General features: G+C 41.4%; 1 protein-coding gene across 2 annotated transcripts in view; it reads left to right on the top strand.

Annotated features, from left to right (window-relative positions):
- Positions 1 to 15106, top strand: part of DOP1B (DOP1 leucine zipper like protein B) — a 55290-nt gene continuing 40184 nt past the window's right edge. For both annotated transcript variants that reach the window (XR_014156120.1, XM_081859873.1), the window contains exons 1-7: positions 1 to 163; positions 7542 to 7723; positions 8258 to 8428; positions 10280 to 10469; positions 11317 to 11415; positions 11977 to 12100; positions 13770 to 13879. Coding sequence is in view for 1 of the 2 variants with exons in the window: in XM_081859873.1 (XP_081715999.1) it covers positions 26 to 163; positions 7542 to 7723; positions 8258 to 8428; positions 10280 to 10469; positions 11317 to 11415; positions 11977 to 12100; positions 13770 to 13879 (1014 nt within the window). In the remaining variant the exon portion in view is untranslated. The remainder of the gene's footprint in view (positions 164 to 7541; positions 7724 to 8257; positions 8429 to 10279; positions 10470 to 11316; positions 11416 to 11976; positions 12101 to 13769; positions 13880 to 15106) is intronic.

Genomic DNA, 15106 nt, shown 5'->3' on the forward strand with positions numbered 1-15106 from the left:
AACATTTTGGCTATGAAAATTTAAAATGGACCCTGAAGAGCAGGAGCTGCTTGGTGATTATAGATACAGAAATTATTCTTCAGCAATTGATAAAGCTTTAAGGAACTTTGAATCATCGAGTGAATGGGCAGATCTTATATCTTCTCTTGGTAAACTTAACAAGGTACAGTATCTGGGGTTTTTTGCTGTTCTTACTGTTGTTCAAAAAAATAAAAATGAAATTTTTATAGAATATAATGACACATAGTAGATAGGTTTACAGTTTGTATATCATTTTGACAAGCTGTTGATAAGCAGATTCTGGATGGTATTCTAGTACAAAAGGCAGTTGCAAAATGAAACAATCCAATTTTTACAGAAGTACAAAAAGCAGCTGCAAATGATAGCTTGGAGGGACAGGTAGTGGCAGAGCAATAAAACCCTCCAAATAGCCATGCTGGATTGTGTGGACAACTATGCTTCCAAAAATCCAGTTGAATCTCTTGAAATTGTAGCTTCTTTGAAATTTCCTAAGTCATGAATTGCCGTGATGCAACTTCCCATATCACTGACATGAGTTAACAGTGTTTTTTACCCTGTGTAGTGTGACAACTTTCAAGAATGGTTGGTCACTTTTCTGTTGTGGTTTGAATACGTTGTGATAGAACCAAGTTACACATATAACAGCAAAATTCTCACTTCGTATTTCATGTCACTAAGGAGCTCAGCTTTGTTGCCATCTTAAGTGTACCACTCAGTGAAGGGGGGGAGTCTCAGGGTCAAACACCAATTTCGGCCCTCCGGGCCTTTCTATATGGCCCTCAGCTCTCCCCAGCCATATCCCTCTCCTGCCTTGATTTACGTGCTCAGTTATTAATATTTTTTGCCTGGCTAGAATGTGTCCTTAAGCTTGGGTAATGCTTCTTGTTTGCCTGGATGGAAGATACAAGAAGGGTGTGTGAGTATGTGTAGAAACTAGTTTACTGTACAAAAGTAAAATTCATGTTCATTGCTCTGCCTCCTTTAGCCTCTGGCACTGCCCACCACAGGCACGTGCCACCTCGCAGAAGGTTATCCAAAAGGGAATGTGGCACTCAGGATTAAAAAGGTTCTTCACCCCTGCCTTAGCACTTTGACTCCAAAAAAGCATCGTTCTGGATGCATCTGTGCAACGCAAGGGCTTATAGTTAAACAGCAGCATATATAAGCTATCATAAACAGAATATGTGCTTACCCTTATGCCAGAGGTGGGGAATCTTTACCCTGCAAGCCTAATTAGGCCTGGTTCTGGTCCAGATTTGACCCATGAAAGAATTTGTCCGAAACCACTCCTACATATGCAGCTAGGAAGGAACTGTCAGGATCTTAAAGAGAGCTTCTGATTCTTTGCAAGAGGAGCTCCCTATCAACACCAGTCAGTAGCCGCCCTGGCGAGTTCCCTGTCTGCAGCTCCCTAGTGCATCCAAAAGAGTTGGAAAAAACGATTCACAGTGCTTCCAATCCAAACCATTTCCTGTGCAGAGGGGGAAATGCCCTGTTTAAAACAGAGCATTTCTCTCTCTCCAGAGCAAGCTCTTTTGAAGGCACTCTCCCAGTTCCTTCCAGCTGATTGACACCTGTCAAAGATCAAAGGAAGTCTGTGTAACTCCCAGTTGGTGGTTATGGCAACCTATTCTGAAGATGCACTTTCCGTGCCAATCACCTGATGTCATTACGATGCACGAAGATGGCTCTGTTGACCTTGATCCTCTGTCTAGTTATGCACATGGAACCTGCTTCCATTTTTTCACTCAGTGCCAGTAGCTGGGAGGCTTGCGTCCAACCAGCTTACCAAATACTGTAGATCACTTCATCTTCCTTTGTGCTGGGATAAGCTTCATCCCAAGGAAGGCAAAATCTTTTAAGAGTTCTCTCTCCAGGGACCCTGGTGTTCTTCAGTCTTCATGCGATATCTCCTGAGACGAATTCTCCAACCCTAATTTGGCGTGCTTCCCTTCCTACCTCCTTTCCCCCCCCTTCTTTTATCTTTGACTTGATTTTGATCCAGCTGTGTAGCTAAGGGGTATGCGCAGTCTCCTGCTCCCCTTTCAACCCATCTCTTCCTTTCCCCAATTAAGGGGTCTCAAGGGAAACAAGTTGCCTTCCTTTAGAGACTGAAGGAACCTTTAAAACCTTGCTTACTTTCAGTTTCCCATCATTGCCTTTGCCTGCATGACACTTGTTTCTGTAGAGTAAAACCATGACCCATAATTCAAAAGGAAAAGTTCCCTTTAGCTTTGGTAAATCAGCTGCGATAAACTCCTAGGTCCCTGTGAGGCCTTAAGACAAGACTTCCACACGTTCCATTTTTTCCTGGAACAGGGAAATATCTGTGCTTCCTTTTTTCTATCTCCACAATAATTCCTCTAGTTTCACTGTTCTCTGTCCTGTCCCAAACTTCATTTCGTTTTCAGCTTGAGTTAGCGCCAAGGGAATTAGGTCTCCCATACAGCCTGACAGATCAGTTCCCACCCCACTTTGAACCACTTGAGAATTGCTGAAGGTCTTGGCCAGGCATAGGCAGACTCAGCCCTCCAGATGCTTTGGAACTACAATTCCCATCATCCCTGACCACTGGTCCTGTTGGCTAGGGATCATGGGAGTTGTAGTCCCAAAACATCTGGAGGTCCGAGTTTACCTATGCCTGGTCTTGGCAGACCATTTAATGAGTTTTCTGCCTGTTGCAGCAATTGCAGTTTCATAGAATTCAAATGGTAAGTTGTACAATGTAAGAAGCAATAAAAATACAATACTATTAAAAATCAGTATGAATCTTCAGTATGATGGATGTGCTGTCTTTCATCTTCAACCATAAATTCAGACTAGGTCTGGGCAATATATATCACTGAGTGAAACCACCATCCCACTCTGCCCTTATGCGACCGAGAGGGAAAAACAAGCTATATCGGCGAGGTGCTGATACAGCTTGTTCCTCTGCATCTTTAAACTGCTCATCTGAGGATGTTCCCCCCCGCCCCCAGCTGAGCAGTGCAAACAGGCTGCATTGTCCCAGCACACAAGCCTGGGTGAAACCACCTCACCCCTCGAAATGAGAGCTGGGGCAGTTTCACCCGGTGTCTCGTGGGCAGAGGCCAATGCAGCTTGTTTTTTCAACATCACGGTATATCACGGTATATTGGCTGGTGATACACCGTGATGCTGAAAAGCTGGTATCGCCTAGTCCTAATTCAGAAACACTGCAGATCACCTGAAATTTAGCTCATGGGCCACAGCTTGGGAAACCCTGGTTTAGGCTATGCTTTGCTTGCACATTCCTCAATACCTGTTTGTTCCACAGATGCATACTTATTAATCCTTTCGTTGTTTTGCAGTATATCGGGGGGGGGGGGCTGGATCCAGAAAGTGTGCTGGCTTGTTTATCTTCAAGTGCCCCAAGTGGGCCAAGGCAGTGTCTGGGGTAATGAGGTGGTGCCATATTACCATCCTTCTGACAAAAGCATTGCTGCCACTTACCTAAATGGTGCGAGTTAGGTCAGGGTGGCAGCAAGGTAGAGACTGCACAGGCAGCGCTGGATTGGCACTCTTGGCGCACCCGTGTAGCCCTGACTTCACCAGCACCCTGACCCATCTCCTCACAGTCCTTATAAGCTGCAGCTCTTGAGAGGTCAGTGGTGTGGCACCGCACAGACCAATCCCAGTTTACTCTGTGCACTTTGAGCTTGGTCTGAATTAACAGGCATGTGCAAAAATATTTGTAGTAGCTACTCCTAATAGCGAGCTGATAGTCCTAAAATATATTTGTTGATCAGTCAGTGAGTTTTATACAAATTGTATTGATTGACTGTCGGTAATTTTTTAATCAGGAAACATACTTCCTTTTGTAGATGAATTGCATGTATTTATAGCAGGCTTTCCCCCTCCTATATGCTTACCAGCTGCAAGTTTTATAACGGCATATATAAAATATTTAAAAAATCTTTGCCGTATCTCACTTTTGCCATTGCCTCTGTGAATGTACATAAGCCAGCTCCTATTGCTTTCTTTTATTCACTGTTCTTTCTTGACGTTTTCTGTAACAATTCTACCATGACCACCTTACCTATTTTTAATATGGGCTTTTATGTACTGACTATTCACATTGGTATGGGAATGGTAGCATTTTCTTTCTATTGGCAATGGAATAGAATCATGCAGAGCAACTCTTATTCATGGCCACAGCATACGTTATGCAACAGATGCATGTAACAGTCTCTTCATTTTGTGTGAGTACGTTTAATGAAGAACAGCTCTGGGAGGCTACAAGGCTACAAGTTAAGTAGAGAAACGGCAAGGAAAAGGAACTGCTTAACTTCCCCATCTTTGGAGAGCGAGAGAAAAAATTAACATTGGGGACCATACTCACCTAGTTTGTTCTTTGCTTCTTCAGTAGAAACTACTCTGTAGCTGCTGGGCACTGGCATAACACAACAGGAAAACCTTGGAAAATAAGAAGTTTTTTCTTTGAAATGTTCACTGGAATGTGATCCATTTGCTTAAAACATGGGTATTTGTGGCACATAAATGCAGTGGTCAAGGCAGAATGACTACTTGCAAATTAATCTTAGTTTGAGATACACACTTAATTTATATGTGCCAAGCAAAGCAGTACAGTACTAGCTTGAACTCCTTTGCTTAAATGTGCATTAATACTCTTTCCCCATCTGCTTCAAACTTGCATGTGTAGGGTTTTTTTCTTGTCTTTTTCTGCTGCAGGTAGTAAATCACATGCTGAGCTTCTGGGTCTTAAATGCCCCGTTGGTGTTACGGGCAGTGATTGTAATTGGTCTTAATTAGATTTAATGGTATAAACTAAGTTCTCAACAGGATAGTGGGGATTTTCCAGTTGACAGGTCTTGATGTTGTAGCAGATGTTGACCAGGCTAACTTGTCATAGTAATGTTGAACAGTGTTTGATTTACAGTATTTCAAAATTTATTTGCTGCCTTAAAACTACTAGGTAGTTTGCTTTAAGCTATTTTTAATGTTGCAGTTTAAATTGTTTTGACCTACCCTGGGAACATAGACAGAAAGGTGGGTTATTCTTATTCTTATTACTATTACTGTTAGTATTAATAATAATACAGCTCATTGCTAGTCAGGCAAGAGCTTAACTATCAGCCAGGTTCAGATGACGCATTAAGAAAACCTTAGCTTAGCTCACTCCTGCACCAAAAAGGACCAGTGAAGAACAAAGTGGCTGTGAGCTCCTTCCTGAGAACCCACATATTTGCACTGAGGCAAGGCCTGGCTTAGCATGATGTGTGGACCATTACTTCATACTACTTCCTTATCATGTGACAAATAGGGTAACTGAGTCCTTCTGATAAGAAGTTTAGTGCTCCCATGAGCTGTTCAGCTGAATGTTTGAGTGACATAGCAATACAGCCCTTGCACCCATTTGTTTGTACAAATGAAAACGATTAACAAAATTTTCAAGATGGGTTTAAATTTGTAATATAAAACACGAGGGGGGGGGACCCTGTTGAATGAATTTTAAAATATTTTTCCAATGCCATATTCTTTTGCATTATGGATCACAAATTAGCTGCAGTTGTTTGGATCTTTGGTCAGTTTACTTTTGCAAACTCAACATAGCAATTCACACACCCTTAACAAATAGTCCAGATGTTTACACTGTCTACTTGCTCCCAGCCCAGTGATATATTCCAGCTTTTACATATTCTGCCTGTTCTAGGACTTCCGTGAAAAGAGACAACTATTACTATACTATGCCACAAAACATGCCTTTGTTTAACACAATTCTGTCCTTCTGAAACCAATCCCTAGATTCAGAGTGGTGAACAACAGTTTAAGGGGTTGGTAGCGCAACTGTATACATAGTCAAATTGTATGGGGACCACATTTTGAGATTCTTGCATTGCAGAAGGGTGGACTAGATGACCCTCACAATCCCTCCCAACTCTACAATTCTGTGAAATAAATGGAAATCTGCAAAGGGCTGAAATACTTAAGAACTCCCTCTTGAATTTTCTGACATTTCAGATTCCTACATCCCAGCCACTGCCATTTCTGTACTCAAATATGTAACCTTCCCAATTAGATTAACCATGCATCTGATAAAGTGGGCTATGAAAGTTATGTTGCAATACCATTTGTTAGGGTTTTATGTGCTACAATATCCTAGGTTGCTTTTCATAAATTAAGATGACACTCGTGCCTGTTTATATGTGGCCATCATGATGCTTAGTTAAGTAGCCTGAGATCAAGTTTTACTCACACTAAGTGGGTGTAGACCTGGGCGCTTCAAGCAAGGGTAGGAAATGTACATACACAATATATATTTTAAAAAGCAAATTAGCTCTTGATGGCCAGAACAAAAGAGGACAATCCTCATGCCTTTCCAGGAAGAATTTAAGCTCTGGGGTGATTCACATTTTGCCATTCTTAAGAACAAAAGAGGCGATAGAAAGCAATAAAGCTAACTGCACTCCCAACTATAAAGCATAGATAGAATATTGTGTGGAATTGATACTGAGAGAGAGATTTGCGGGAAGCACTGTGCTAAGGGAAAATGTGACTAAGACAATGAGGCATACTATGTGAAAAGGCACTTCCCTCATTATACCAAGTATCAAATCAGCAGTTAACTATCTGTACCAAGTAAAGAGCAACAATTAAAAGGTAAAAAAGTAAAGGACACCTGGACAGTTAGGTCCAGTCAAAGGCAACTGTGGGTTGCGGAGCTCATCTCGCTTTCAGGCCCAGGGAGCCGGCGTTTGTCCACAGACAGTTTTCTGGGTCATGTGGTCAGAATGACTAAACTGCTTCTGGCGCAACGGAACACCATGACGGACACCATAGCACATGGAAACACCGTTTACTTTCTCACCACAGTGGTACCTATTTATTTACTTGCACTGGTATGTTTTGAATTGCTAGGCTGGCAGAAGCTGGGACTGAGCAATGGGAGCTCACCCCATTGCACAGATTCAAATCGCCAACCTTCTGAACAGCAAGCCCAAAAGGCACAGTGGTTTAGACCACAGCGCTATCCACGTCCCCATAAGTATGCTAGTAACAACATGCATACATAATCTGATTTCTGTGTTGTCTTTCCATAGTTAAAACCATGCTCAAGGTGGCTTACAGCATGAAAAAATACATAATTACAACATAAGAAAACCATAAACAATAAATGAAACACTAAAAATACACAACCAAATTGAAACAATTTCCACGTAAGATCTGAAATAAAGGTACAAAACAATATCAGTAACAGCAATAGCCTCCTCACACATACAAACAGTACCCCAGCCCAAGAGTGTTTTTGGCAGCTTCAGCTTTTGTAACTGGAGTCAGTCCTGGCCCCACCCTCTCAGGCCATGTGGAAAAAGGCCAGCAAGGCAGGGAGCAGGTTCTCCAGGACTCACAGCTGAGATGATCTTTGGCCTCAGCTCTCTGAAGGCTAGTTCAGTTAAGTAGAAGATTACAGTAAAGCTTTAGCTAAGTTCATTTGCTGACTAATGTTGATATAACATTTAATTCCCACCATTATTTTACAGGCTCTTCAAAGTAATTTGAAGTACTCCCTTTTACCAAGGCGTCTGATTATCAGCAAGAGGTTATCTCAGTGTTTACATCCAGCATTGCCCAGTGGAGTGCACCTAAAGGCACTAGAGACCTATGAAATAATATTTAAAATCATTGGGACCAAATGGCTTGCAAAGGACTTGTTTCTATACAGGTAAACATTCTACTTAAAAAGTAAGACTACAATTTAATATTAGTGGCTGTGCTTGCAGATAATATTAAACTCTGGTTTAGCGCTGCAAGGATGAGTTGCAGAAAAGGGCCTCAAGCTCACTCTTCCCCTCTCCTCAAGTGTGACTGCAAAAAGCAGATTGGGAGCTTCTGTTTCAGGTGAACTGCAGTTTAATGTCATGTACAAACCCTGAACTGTAGTTAATCTCCACTATTGTTGTTGAAAAGAGCCAACTTCATAAAGTGTGGTTTGAGGTTAACCTGTTTGAACAAATAACTAAGATTAGCCACAGTTTTCCAGGTTTCAGTAGTCACAAAAAGCTGGGATTAATTTCAAATGGGAACAAATGTTTCTAAATTTCCTCATAGCTACCTCAGGGGAGAAGGAAGTGCACAAGCCCAAGACCCCGTTCAACTCATCATTGTAATACTAAGCCATAATTTAACATAATGTGTGAATGCAACCAATGGCTGACACACACTCCCCTTTTTTAAATCTCTCACTCTCTGTCTCCAGCTCAGGCTTGTTTCCATTGCTGGCAAATGCAGCAATGTCGGTGAGGCCTGTTCTTCTTGGCCTGTACGAGAAATACTTTATCCCACTGCAGAAGTGCCTCTTGCCAAGTCTTCAAGCCTTCTTAATTGGACTCTTGCCCGGTTTGGAGGAAGGGTCAGAAATCTATGACAGGTTGGTATCACTTGCACTTAGAATAAATGTCACTGCATTTTAAAAAACTTTTTAAAAATATATTTATTTAATAGAAACCCCCCACTTCCAAGAGTTGCTCACCTGTGCAGTATGGGGCATGTGGAAAGGCTCTTGGTGGGGTCAGAGAAGACAAGCTACTGAAAGAAGCAGGAAAGGCAGAACCGTAAGGATTTAAGAGTTAAGACGTTCTGTTTGTATTTGGCAAGGGCCACAGGACAACTTGAGCAGGAAGTGCCTGTGGCTGCAGAATCATAAGTGCAAACAAGCAGGTTCTTTTGGGTACAAATGGAAATGTCGCTGTGCCAAAAGGCATCTGGAAGCAGCAGGAAAAACTCCCTTCTGCTTAATATTTACAAGCTCTGTCAATGGAATTTAGAGAAAGGCCTTGTCTGTTTTCAGAATTTTATGGAAACATTTGCTTGAGCTTTATCCTCTAAACTCACCCTAAGTATTTTTTCTTTTTTTCTTACAGTCTTATAAGAGTGTAAAGTATGTCACTATTGCCTATTGTAGATAGGAGTGGGGGATGAAACATAGAGACTTAAGGCCTCTAACAAGATTATGACTGGTATGAGATTTGGAACATCAGTGATGCAGAACTGATGCACTGTAGTTGAGAGCCTTGTCAGCCATCAAGTCTGTCTCTACTACATGTATTATTTAATTATGCACATAATTTGTGTGGGTGGTTTGCTTTTGGTTAAGCTCTCAGGATGCGGGCTTCCTTTCTCTAATTCTGCAAATTCATAGTATACATTAATCCAGTTATGTAGACAACTGAACTATCAGAAATGATTTTCAAATATTAAAGCCTTCTCAGACACCAGATCTTCACCAAAATCCACAAAAGGCAGGTGAATGGGATACTGTTAGTATTACTTAACTTTCCAAGATGTTTCGCTGCCACCACATGTTGGTACTCCCCGCCCCCAAGCCAAGTCTTTGCAAAAATCTGTATTTGAAAGAGAATAAACAAAGGTGGGAAGCTTGGATCCTGTTCTTATCAGCACTTCCTGAGGTGATTACTTCCTTCTGATCAAGAGATTCTGTCCACTTAATTTATTCAGATTATGAGCAATCATTGGGTGATTCCTTCCAGTAGCACCTTAAAGACCAACTAAGTTAGTTCTAGGTATGAGCTTTCGTGTGCATGCACACTTCTTCAGATACATGCACACGAAAGCTCATACCTAGAACTAACTTAGTTGGTCTTTAAGGTGCTACTGGAAGGAATCTTTTTATTTTGTTTTGACTATGGCAGACCAACACGGCTACCAATCTGTCATTGGGTGATTCGTACATTAAGTCTTGCCCATTAGTGATGTGACTTGGCAGGGAGGAAAGATCTAAAGCAAATGGCCATAAGTAGCACCTTATTATATTGAAATTCTGACAGCATTAAATAATTAGCAGCCAAAGGGTGAACTTTTTTTTATCTAAGTTGTTTGGTTGAAGGCATGGTCCCATGATCCTTTGAGTCACAATTGGTAAAATGTGGTAGGGTTGACTAGAGTAGTAATTTCCTTCAGCACAACCCTAGAATCATTTCTCCATCTTCCTCCATAACATCAGTTCCCAATTTTGAGTACCTGTGATGTACATGAGTGGCAATACTAATTTACTATAGAAAGAGCAGGCCTAGACTGGGTATAACTCGTGACAGAGTGACAAATTATGTGGAAATGTGAATGCAGTGACAGTCCCAAACTGGAGTGAGTTTGATCTTTTCTAGATTAAGCTGTGGTTTTTTAAAAAAAGAATGGTCATTTGATGGAAGTGGTATAGAAACTTCCCTTTTTCATTTCCACTTTTTTGTTTTTGTTTTAACAGGACAGATGCTTTACTTGTGAAGTTGTCTCTAGTAATTGGCAAAGAAGTGTTTTATTCAGCATTATGGGGGAGTGTCCTGGTTAGTCCTTCCATAAGACTGCCTGCCTCCCTTTTTGTTGTTAGTCATATCAACAGAGAATTATCTGGAAAACAGCAGAAGTATATGCTGGGAACTGATACTAAGCTCATGGTAGGTTGCACAACTGGTAATGTGTGTTCTTTGTATGCGTTTCTAAACAAACAATTCTAGAAGCATGGGCAAACTGCAAACCAATCATATACTCATGAAGGTGATACATAGCCATCCTTGGATGTCCTTTCTCAGATCATTTTCTCTGGCTAAGTGTTGATCAACAGCAACAAATCTAAGAATAATGGGGACCAATTGAAATCTCCCCCAGATTGACTGCTTTGGAAAGGGGGCAAGTTTATATGCACCAGCAGAACATTGAACTGGAACTGCATTGAATCCCTATTTGGAAGAACACACTTTTTGCTGAAGGCAACCACAGAGTCTTGAGTATAGAAAAATAAGAAAGCTATATTAGTTAGACGAAATGCATGTTTGATCGAAAGCTGGTCCTAGTTCTGCCTAACTAAGAAGGAGATGCGGAGAGCCATGCTTGCTCTGTCATCTCTGCAGAAGAGAGACACAAAAAGTGGGATCAAGGAAGGGAGAAGTAGGAAGTGAGGTCAGCAGTCCTAAGAGTCTGGCATCTGAAGAAAATCACTGCAGGTTAGGTGAGAAAGACAGTCTAGGAAGCATGGGGATTACTCTCTCTTACCTACTTTATCCCGATGCAGACCCCATCAGCCTTACTACACCCCAACACTTCCAACAACTTCCCATTCCCTTTGCCCAAGGGAAGCTTGGGGAGAGGAGAAGATGAGCTGCACTTCATTTTCTCAGCCCGCACAAAGTCCCCCACCTCCCTCCACATGGAGCTTGTGCCTTTGTCATGCCCTCCACTACCAGGTATATTCCTTGGCAGCAGAGGGGTGTATTCCTCAAATGCAATTCTGTTCTTTTCTTACAGGTGAAAGCTTTTTGTGTGTCAATGCTGGATTCAAATGTTCTTGTGCAAAGGAACACTTTGGAAGTGGTTCTCTTCTTCTTCCCATTTTATTCATCTTTGGTAAGGAAAAGACTTAACTTTTTGTGGTCCAACTCTAAGGCTCGCTACAATGACAGGCAAGTGCAAGGGGAAACTGCCTAGGCTTCGTACATTTTCTGTACATGCAAGTGGTGTTTTGGTTTCCGGTTGGGTTTATCTTTTAGTTCTCCCCCACCCATCCCAAAATCAAACAAACCATTGGTCTCTGTGTAGGTATTCTGAAGTTGTTTAAAGGAGAGGCAGCTCTGTACAAAATTCTGATTCTCTAAGGTGTTCACTGCCGTATCTGCCACCAAAACAACGTGCTGCTTTAGTAACTGCAATTTCTTGGCCAGCCTCAAGGGACATTTAATGCAGATTGCATTGCAATAAATCAAGTCTTGAAGTTGCCAGTATCAGAACTACTATGGTTAGGCTGTCTTGGTCCTGATAGACATGAACAGATTGCAGCATTAAAGTGAGAGGAGTTTTATGTTGCTAATTTTTTTATTGCCACAGTGCGCTGGCTTTGTTTGTTTTTGCATTTCCTGGTTTTTGTTCAAGGAAACTCACCTATATCTGACTTGTCTGTTCTTTGTTTAGGATCCCAGTGAAAGTGCTGTCACACTATCTAGATCTGATATAGTGCACCTTCTCTCAGCATCTGCCCAAACTCTCTTAAGAAGAGATATGTCACTTAACAGAAGGTTATATGCATGGCTGCTAGGTACTGTACAAATTATAGCCACATTATCTTTGTGTGTATTTTTGCTATTGGTGTTCAAATAACTTTAGTGCGCACCCTTGAAATAGAATGTTTAAAAACTCCAGGTTTCATCTGTATTTATGGGCCATCTACAGCAGAATACCGTTTTTTACAACATTTTTGTCCTAGGATATTCAGGGAGTATACAGACATCCCCAAACACTGTATTATATGCATCTTTGCTGGAATTGCCTTACATAACTACAGCTTCAGTCCTAACCCCACTTCCCTGGAAATAGGCCACACTGAATGCAATAGGACATACTTCTGAGTAGGCGGGATTATGATTATACTGTATGTAGAGAAGTGCTGTTTGTGTTACTTTGCATAAGATTTTGTGTGCACAAGCATTTCCCCAATGGAAGGGGAGTACCACAGAAGTATCAGTTAGACCAGGGGTACCCGACATGCCCTCCCCTGTGGCCAAGCTGGCTGAGGCTGATGGGAACTGTAACACAACATCATATGGAGGGTACCACATTGGCTACCACTGCCTTTGTCTTTGAAAAATTGCACCCTTTATTGTCATACATTTCTTACTCAGTGACGTAATTGACAGCTTGCTTTCTCAGTAATTCAGGAGTACCAAGAAGAAAGTTTAAATTAATAGAAGCCTCCGTGTCCACTGTATTATGAACTATTTTGTGAAACAGAAATCAATACTAAGCCTGACAGTTGATTATTCACTTTGTAAGACTGTTGGGATTAAAGGTCTATATTTCACTTACCAGGTAAATGCCATGGTTCAGTAGTAGAGGACATGCTTTGTATGCAAAAGTCCCAGGTTTAATCCTTGGCATCTTCAGATAGAGCTGAGAAACAAATGCTTTTGTCTAAAACCCTAGGGATCTGTGGCCAGGCAATGGAGATGATACTGAACTGGATAGAGTGAGTGGTCTGGCTGTGTATAAGTCAGATTCCTATCTCCAGACTACTATTTTACATCCATACTAGATATTGCTTATGTGTGAGGGGAAAGTGTATCCAACTTCATGTCAGATTTTAATAGCACAAGCAGAAATCTGACATCCTGTTTATTACATTTTATTTATTCAACCATTTATGGTCTGTTTAACACCACAGTCTAGTAAAGGTGCACAATAAGGTCACAAAAAAGATAAAATGACGATAAAACCAGGTTAAAAGAAATCGGAAAAGGGTACTGCTAAAATAAAGCACCAGACGTTCAACAACCAGCAGGCCTGTCTGAACTCAGCTGGAAGAGAGCTCCAGAGAATTGGGCCCACAGTGCTGGATACACAGCTCCTCGTAGATGCGCTTTGGTCTCAGTATAACTCACAGGAAGCTAGCCTGCATGTATTATATCTATAGTAGTAGCTCATATTATGGGCTTCCACCACCTACAGTATCGAATGTGACATGTATGTGACTCTACAAAAGACCAAAGAAAGTTAAACGTACTGCCACACTTTCTTTTGGATGGGTCCTGCTGTCAAATTAAGCAAAATCCCCTGATTCCACACTGATGGCTCAAGTGCTATTAATGTCAGAAGGGAAAAGCAGTTCAACCTTTGTCATAGTTGTTTGTACCGTTGATTTAAAAGTATATTATATTGCATTCATTATATTTAATCTACTTTCATATTTTCTTTATTTATCATGTTCTCAGGTTCTGATATCAAGGGAGGTACTTTTCTACCAGATCCATCTATTTCTATGTCCTTAGAGGACCATGCCTTCTACTTTTTTGGGAAATATTCCAAAGATCTTTTAGTTGAGGTGCGTAATACTCCTTAAAGAATGTAACCTATATTATAATAAATTCCCTGAAAGATACATTCCTTGTTGCCTAGTCACCCGTGTGCAAGCTCAGCAGCTCATAGGATCACATGTGGGAATTTTGGCGGTAGCATCCAATACCAGTCTCAGTGTGTAGGTACAGCAGGAGGAAGTGGCACACCCATGTCAGCAACTGCATTTCATTGCTGACATCATTCAACTGTCTCTGCATAGTTATGCTTCTGTATTGTAGCTCTGAGTGCAAGGAGGAAGCAGGTCAGAATACTAGAACTGCAGAAAAATCAACATTTTCCTTCAATTCATAGATTCATAGAATTGTAGAGTTGGAAGGGACCCCGAGAGTTATCTAGTCCAACCCCCTGCAATGCAGGAATTTCAGCTAAAGCACCCAAGACAGATGGCCATCCAACCTCTGCTTGAAAACCTCCAATGAAAAAAGAGTCCACCAGCTCTTGTGGGAGTCTGCTCCGCTGTTGAACAGAAAGTACTGTCTGATGTTTGGTTGGCATCTCCTTTCTTGTAACTTGAATCCATTGATTTGGGTCCTTACCTCTGGAGCAGGAGAAAACAAGCTTTCTTCTTCTTCTTCTTCTTCTTCCATGTAACAGCCCTTTAGATGTTTGGAGATGGCTATCATATCTTCTCCCAGTCTTCTCTTAGCTAGACTAAACATACCCAACTCCCTCAAACATTCCTCATCAGGTTTGGCTACCGGATCCTTGATCATCTTGCTTGCCCCCTGCACACGTTACAGCTTGTTAATATCCTTCTTAAATTGTGATGCCCAGAACTGAACACAGTATTTCATATGTGGTCTGACCAAGGCAGTACAGAGCAGTACTGGAAACTATAGTTCTATTGATGCTGATTCCTAGTTCTAAAGGCAATGTGGGGGAATTGTCTGCTGTGGGTAGGAGCTATTGGCTATGCTCTTTCCCCTGTCCATGCCAAACCACATACTACTTTAGCCGCTGCAGCACAAGCCACTATGTCTTTTCTGCAGTTGCAGGAGAACCACAATGTTAGATTGTAAAAGAGGAATTCTGAAAATGGGTTTGGAATCTGGTGTCAGTTTTCCACCCTTTTTTTCAATTGGGGTTTGGCTGTGTTTTGAGATCTTTCAAGCAGTAAGATTAGAGTAAGTGACAATGTTAATGCTATTTTTGCTTCCAAATTCAACATTTGATTGTTTTAACATTGTTTTAA

The sequence above is a fragment of the Podarcis erhardii genome, assembly GCF_964252035.2.
Source record: "Podarcis erhardii genome assembly, chromosome: 4".
In the NCBI taxonomy this organism is placed as follows: Eukaryota; Metazoa; Chordata; class Lepidosauria; order Squamata; family Lacertidae; genus Podarcis; species Podarcis erhardii.